This window comes from Pterocles gutturalis, unplaced genomic scaffold, assembly GCF_000699245.1.
Source record: "Pterocles gutturalis isolate BGI_N339 unplaced genomic scaffold, ASM69924v1 scaffold20180, whole genome shotgun sequence".
Lineage (NCBI taxonomy): Eukaryota > Metazoa > Chordata > Aves > Pterocliformes > Pteroclidae > Pterocles > Pterocles gutturalis.
The window spans coordinates 1-7,936 of NW_010138709.1; the positions used below are offsets into that span (position 1 = coordinate 1).

At 34.0% G+C, this 7,936-nt stretch overlaps 1 protein-coding gene across 1 annotated transcript in view; it reads right to left on the minus strand.

The window, feature by feature from the left end:
* Positions 1–1,618: 1,618 nt before the first annotated feature.
* The window catches only part of CCDC18 (coiled-coil domain containing 18), a gene marked incomplete at both ends in the record, with an annotated part of 20,930 nt that continues 14,612 nt past the window's right edge, over positions 1,619–7,936 (minus strand). The window contains 9 exons of the mRNA XM_010083112.1: positions 1,619–1,702; positions 1,773–1,847; positions 2,382–2,513; positions 2,961–3,077; positions 4,186–4,285; positions 4,880–5,093; positions 5,962–6,125; positions 6,583–6,725; positions 7,193–7,360. Coding sequence (XP_010081414.1) covers positions 1,619–1,702; positions 1,773–1,847; positions 2,382–2,513; positions 2,961–3,077; positions 4,186–4,285; positions 4,880–5,093; positions 5,962–6,125; positions 6,583–6,725; positions 7,193–7,360 — 1,197 coding nt within the window. The remainder of the gene's footprint in view (positions 1,703–1,772; positions 1,848–2,381; positions 2,514–2,960; positions 3,078–4,185; positions 4,286–4,879; positions 5,094–5,961; positions 6,126–6,582; positions 6,726–7,192; positions 7,361–7,936) is intronic.

A 7,936-nucleotide genomic window follows, 5' to 3' on the forward strand; every position in this document is an offset into this window, starting at 1 on the left:
AACACAGTATGTTTGTGCTTGGGGTTGGTTTTTTTTTTTTTTGTTAATTTCTAGAGGTTTAGGTCCCCCACCCCCCAAAAAAAACCCCCCAAAAAAACAGGGTTACATGCTAGACCTAATTATTTGACAGTTCATTTATAGAAAAAAACCAAAGAGGAGTATTGGGTGATCAACAAAATGGTTTCTCTAGTATATGATACACAGCAGCTACATTTACATTAGCCAGTACTGTGGCACAACAGAGGCCATGTCAGCCACTAATATTTCACAACATCACATTATACTATGATTCCTGTTAATTATAAATATAAAAGTGATTATGTTGTATCTCTTCATATTTAGCTAGATGAAATTCATTGAGTGCTATAGAGTACATAGATATCTATAAGTAGCACCTAATAAACTTACAGCTAATGAATAAAAGATTAATAATTTCTAATTATTTTTATACTATGTACACTTTTACAAAAAAGTAAAAATTACTTTTTTAAAAAAATCAATCCTCATAAACACTAAATTTTTTTTTTACTTCATTTACCATTTTTAACACAATTTTATTTCTCATTCAGTGAGGAACCACGGCCACAAAAGATTAATTTGCTACAAGTCAAATCTGGTTTGTTTTTTTTTTTTAAAAGGAAATTATTTCAATTTCCCAGAAAAATGAAAAAGCTATTCTGATATTTCTAGCTCCTTTATTTGGAATACTCACAACTTCTAAAGATAGCAGAATGCTATACTGTTACAAGATCATCACTGCAGATTAAAGCAGAGTAAGAACAAAAGAATGATTCAACTGAAAAAATCTGTGACCTGGTTACTTCAGGAGTCCCAACAGGGCAGAGTGGACCAGGACAGAAATCAACCCTACCTAACAATTCCTTCCCTGAACTAATATATTTCCTGTAATAAGCAAGGAAGGTAGTATATTAAGGGGAAAAAGAATGAGGCAGACTATACAGCCAGGGCAAAACACACACACACCCCACCCCTCTTCCCCAGATAGATTAGGTTAATTGAGTTTTTAGAACTAGGACAGAAAGTTTCCATGGAAGATCGCTCAGTCAGTCTGCATTGTGTTACTAAAGGAGAAAGTATTTTCTTACATCATGTTAATAAACACAGTTTTTAATCAAAGCAGCAATCATATCATATTCTAAGTGGAGCCAGAGCCTTTCTGCAGTGTATTTCATATTTTATGCAGAAAGCTTCCAAAATCCAGTGTTTTATCTACTTCACTGCAATGAAAATAAACTTGAAAATTCATTTCCTTCATCCCAAGTCTCTAAAAGAACATGACTGGAGTAGGTCTATTTTCAAAGCCTTCCTCATATTCTCGGGCCTGCCCATATCTTGTAATTCCTTAGCAAAAATAACAACAAGGCAATTTTTCTGGAAAGGAAGGGTCTAGTCAGCAGTTGTACAGGGGCTAGCTGTGAAATCTTTTCCTTCAAAAATCATCCCCAGAGTCTTAGGAAAAGTTGGAAATATGTTAATGATATGAAGGGTAGCAGCAGGCACTGTACTATTCTCAACTGTGATAAATAATTTTTAACAGACATCAAGATGGAAGAGCTGACGTTGCTTTAATTTGCAGCGAAAGAGCCTTCATATTCACCTGCAACACAGCCAAGCCCCCATCATCTAGAATACAGATGCCTTTGGTAACTACACAGAAACAAGATCCTTCCCACATCTTATCCTAAGGAAAGGAATAACACACAAATGCAGCATAATCAAAACGGCAGGAGCCATTTCAGCTTGGTGTTTACCTCTGCCTGGCAAGCATCTTTGAATGAACTTATTTCTGCAGAAAGGCTGTTTATCTCAGATTGCATTTGTACTTGCAGTCACTGATTCATGCCCCAAGCCAAAGATTTGTATCATTCATGAAGTAAAATCAGCTATCTTCACTATTCTATCTGTATGTACCCATTCACTATGCCAAAAAATTATCCCTTCTCATGCCTATAAGCATTCTAGATCTCAGTGCTCCTTTGATGCAATTATTCTCACAAGACAGATACTTAAGTCACAAGAAGTTCTCATCATACAGTGTTTTGTTTCATTTCATTTCAAGGAAGATCATGTCCCTAACCAGAACACCAGATTACTAAAGATAATCAATATTCAAATTCCTCCATAAAGCGGACAATTAAGAGCGTGCCATTAAATTTTTAATTTTTAAACCATTAAACTGGTTTAACTTCAGGGGATTAAGATTCAGTAAACACCAGGATATAGATTACAATTGCTTGGGGAGAAGTAATGACATTTATTATAAAGAGACACCGTATCATTCCTTCTAGAGAGTTACAGTAATGGTATTAAAAATTTATAATGTGTTGTGTATCCAAGGAACATTTTACCTTTTAAAGAGCTTTTACGCTCTGTGGTTTTCTTTCAGTTTTTTTCTTCAGCTGATTTATTTCTTGATCTCTCTGGAGCAATTCAAACTCTTTTTCACGAAGCTCATCTTTAGAATGCTGAAGTTTCTTCTCTAAGCTCTCAATCTGAACAGAAAATGCAATTAAATCAGAACAGATATTTACCTGAAATCAGAACAAATTAAAAACACCAAAAAACCAAACCCCAAACAACACTCACAAATACTGACAGTATTACCTCAGACTTTGGACTCCCTTGTCAACTTTCAATTTTATTTTGTCAACAATTTCCTTTACTAAAAGAGCAGTTTGGGAGCTATATGAAGTTAAAAAAAAAGCCACCATTTTCACTTTTATGCTGGTATATCCCTACAAAATTTTTAGTTTTAATTGACAACCATAGAATATTTTTGCTGGTACATTATTAAGGTACTCCCTTTCCTCTCCCTACAATAAGGAACCAGGTTTACTCATCTAGATTAATCATGGCTAGCTATTCTGTCTCAGAACCAGATTTTCTCAAATAATTATCTGCCCTTTATTAAGGAAACTGGGTTTTTAAGCAAGAATTACCTGTTTATTGCATTCCTTAATTTCTAACTCTGACTTCTCTAAATTGCACTCTAATCGAATTATTTGTTGTTCCATTTCTTCCCTATGTTCACGAACTGTCATATCCAGCTGTGTAATCTAAAGGTAAAAAAAGGAAGAAAAGGAAATATTTTAGTTTGAACTAGTACGCAGATTTTAAGAAGCAATATTACAAAATACAACAGGAAGAGGAATGAAACTAATCCTTTGTAGTCTCGAGAATATTCTCTCAAGCAGTCAATACAAAAATTCACCCTAGCTATGTCATTTAAAAAACATAGGGGCCAAACACAGAGAAACAGGGAAAATTGAGAAAAAGTCCATAACTGGCTATATGTGGTCATCAGATACATAGACTACAAACCTAATTTTCATTTTAAATGGAATGTAACGAGTAGCTTATTATACTAATCCATCTTGTTAGAAAGTGCCAAATTCTGCCAAAGCAAAAAAAAATAAAAAAAAAAAAAAATCCTATTGCTTTGATGAATTCCCAGAGCAGCTCACAGGGTACTGTAGCAAGAATATATTGGAAGGTCTGGCCTCCTTACAGTGTCAGTTCTTTGAACAGATTTTAAATTTTTTTTTTTTTTTTTTTTTTAAAATCTCCACCCCTCCTCCTCTCTGAACTTCAAATATTCTTGCATACAAAGGCTGGTAAACTCCTGCAGCAAGTAGCTACTAGAAGACTAACTACAAGTGACAGAATAGTTTTTCAATGATGGGTATCAAACCCTGAAGCCAGACCAAAAGACTGAAAATTTTTCAAGTGAGCTACAGAAATTTATTCACAACAAAAAGATACTGTTTCATATTTAGAGGCTGCTTTAGAGCTAATTAAATATGCTCCGGTGCAAACAAGGAAAGAAATTTATCATCTCCACGCACACTTCAGTGCAGATCTTTCCTTCATTTTATAACACATCAAGATGACAAAGTTGTCCTGTAACTTTATCACTAAGGAAGAATTACGGGACAGGTTTGCACTAGGCTTCTCTTTCTATCAAAACAGCAGTCTGTGATTCCTTAGAGGAGCATAAGCTGATTTTCCTGGTACTATAAGGCTTCAGTAACATACAACTGGTTTTGAGGTTAACACTGTGGCTATACTAACGGTACAGTTTGGAATGATATGTGAAGGGTTTTCTGTATGTTATCTACTACATAGCAGCAATAATTGTCAGAAACATACTTAAAATTATCTGACCTGAGCTGCTCTTTGTTTCAGTTCCCAATTCCTTTCTTTCAATGCTTGGTCCATGTCAAGGAGTTCTTGGTTTTTGTCTTCAATTTCTCCCTTGCAATACCTGAAATTCTCATATGTTTAATTGCTTAGTGCACATTCAGTTGCTTAGCTTCAAGTATCCAGCTTGAAAAATCATGAGATCTATTATAAACTTAAAGCCAAATTGCTTTAAAACTTGAATCAACTAATTGATTGCAAAGGAACAAACTCAAATGGAATAATTCTGTTAACTATACTCCCCGTGGACATTTCCCAACAACTTCATTACTCAAGTTATTTAATTGGTTATGAGGCAACATGTTCTTAAAAAAAAGAATAGTACAGAATAAGTATTGTATATTTATGGTCAGAAAGGAAACTGAACAATTTAACTGTAAAATAAAGTAATTCCTCTTGCAATTACTTCACAGCTTTGGGATTTAGAAAATAATTTTACCAGGTTTTAAAGCAGAGTTCCCAAAAAAGAATTCAGAACCACTTTTAGAAGTTAAAAGTGAACTGAGGCGCTACTGTATCAAGTTATCTTACAGCCACAAACCACTTAAAAATTATAGAGAGCTGCTAAGAATGTAAAAAAGCCCATACAAACTACTTGCTATTCATAAGGATAAACTAACACAACTAAGTTTTCATGATGGAAAAGATATCAGCTTACCTAAGCTCAGTTGTTAGATCCATGATAGCAATGTGCTTCTCCTCCAGAGAGGACTGTGCATTCTGTAATGCATCTTGCAATTCCTGAAGCTGTGTTGAAGTGATTTTTAATTCTCCATGGGCATTCTGTAATGCAGATTCTAGTTCTACTATTTTCTGTAAGGCTTCCCTGTGGCAAGTCTCACTTTGAAGCAGCTTATCTTCTAAATCATTCACTTTTTTTTTTTCCACAGACACACAGAACACAAAACAGAAAATGTTTAATTATCAGTAAGTCAGGGTCTTTATGCAACACTGCTGCCTACTAGCACTTGGGGTCAATCAGTTTTCAGTATCACTATTTTTAGGAAAACCTAGAAGAACAGTGACTTCTGAGGTTATACAACAACCTTTTCATGGCACCTAACTCTTTGCTGGTTTTTATAATCTTTATTGATCTATATAAATCTATACAGATTTATAATCTATAATTGATTTGAACTATGAGGAGGTATCTAAAAACATTTGGCCAAGGAGAAAGTACAGAAACAACACAGTAACTGAATATGTAGTGCTATGGAAAATGCAAGCAGAATTCCTAGTAAGCCTCCACTTTAAAAGAATGGTAAAATTAAATTAAACGGAGGAAGAGGGGTTGGAAAGTTTGTTATTTCCATAGACTCTCTTGTGGGGTTGTCCGTTTGCTTTAAAGCGCAGAATATTTGTGAATAGCATATGCCTTTATGAAATCTATGTCTCTTGTATGATTACCATATTAAGAATATGTATTACCAATTTACACGGAAAACTACTTATTCATTTCACCTGGGATAAAGGTACATCCTGCAAAAGCGAGAATAAGCAAATGTACATTAAAAGAAGTTTGTGGGTTTTTTTGGGTGGGGATGGGTTGGTTTGGTTCTTTTTTGGTTTGTTTGGGGTCTTTTTGAACTATGGAATTACCAACACATTAAAAAAAAACCGATATTTTGACTCTCATGTACTTGATTATTAAACATGTGAAAAAGGAAAAACATCTAATATAATACGTACACAGAAATAGCATGATGAAAGGAAGCCTGAGAAACAAAATAGCGAAATTACCCTCATTTGCCTTTTCATTGAGCTCTGATCGTGCTTCTTCCAAAGTAATATCCAACTGATTTATCTGCATTGTTTTGTTTTCACCATCCCGTTTTAATTGCACTACTTCTTTTTCCATACTGGTAAGTTCATTTTTGCACTGATCCATCTCCAATTTAATTTGTCTAAATAGAAGCAACAGGAACAAAATGAACCTTGTAATAGCAAAAGCAATGTATGTCCTTACATGCTCTAAGACAAGCATTTGTGAATAAAATAGGAATAAAAAAAGTCATGTTAAGCAGGCTTTTCTCACAATCAAAACCATATTCTTTAACACTAGCACGCTCTCCTAGAATCTACTATCTAGATTTACAAGCAACTTGATATATTTATGAATTGAACTGCATTATGATGTTCCATCTTAAGGCTATACAGGTTGCCGGGACATGCATTAATTGCATGGGAATAGTGTTCCACAAACTCATGCCTTTGCTCTTTAGAAACTTCCCTTCTGATTTCTAGTCTCTGCTCATACAGAGACTGAACTGTATGACTACCTAGCTGAATATCATTTCAGACAGCAACCTTTCTTATTGATATGTCTATCTGCAGAAAATACCTCAGTTATTCTAAACCTACCTGATTGTACTGTTAAGTTCATCCACCTTCTGTCTGTTTAAATTTGCTTCCTGAGCAGCTAGGCAGAGTTTCTCCTCTGCCTTTCTCAACTCATCTTCTGCATATGCCTTCTGCTTCTGAAGCTCTTGTTCCAAACTGGATACCTATTTAAAACAGTATTTTAAAAGTGTTCATACTTTTAAATTACATACCAAAGAAATATACATTCTTGTCTTGCAACTCATAGTGAGAGTTTTAACACAATGGATTTCTTTAGAGTCCAGAATGGTATATAATTTAAGACTAGAACTTCACAGTCACATTTGAAAGACATAGTTTCTAGTAACTATAAGATTTAACTTCCTGAATTTCAATACACCTCTCCTTAACTGCAGTCTGGGGTTTGATTTTCTATGTATGTAGCTACTCTAATGCTAGCTAGAGTTTTTAACAGCACAGAACCTGGTTTAAGACAAAACAAACCATTAAACTCTTTATTTTAGATACGTCTAAAATAGTAACTATCAACTCAGTTATCAAAGAAACATTCAGATTTTAAAGGTCTTACAAAATCATATATAAAAGCATTTAACTATCTGTCTTTATGTAGACACTTGTCAACATACTGTACCTGTTTTTCAAGTTTACACTGGTTATCTTCCAGCTCGCCATTTCTAATAGTTTCTTGCTCTAACATTTGCTGCTGCTGATGCAAAGTTTGTTGTAGGAGAATATTTTGTTCACTTGTGTCCTGAATGTTCTTATCTTTGAGTTTTATTTCTTTTTGTAAATAGTGAACCTGAAAACATATTTATTTTCCATTACAATAAAACATTTATTTGTACTTGCATCAGCTAGTCTCTTCATTCTTAAAGAGAACAGAATCACATCTATGATTCAATAAAACTTCTGGCTCTGAATTACAGTTTCAACAGTACATTACGCATCTCATAATTCATCACTGAGTTGTACTTCATAAATTGAGGAAAGAAATAACTTATCAGCCTCCTTCTTGCTTTCTAAATATAACTAAAGTGATCAATATTTTTAAAAAGTATATAACAAAGTTTTCATTTCTAAATTACTGAACTACTTTTCTTTCTGTCACTCTTCTTAAAAAAGTATATAACAAAGACTTTTCATTTCTAAATTATTGAACTACTTTTCTTTCTGTCACTCTTCTTTCTCAGAAAGTCCTTGTTTTTCCCTTGAGATTTTGTTGTCAGCCTTCTCCTTTATTTCTTCCTGCCTCTACAATAGCCATTCCAATAAAAACCAGGAATACTGAGTGCTTAACTGTCACATGTTGAATGGTCTGATTTCTCTAATGATGAATGCCAAGAGTTTTTTGTTTGTTTTTATTTTTTTTTTGGGG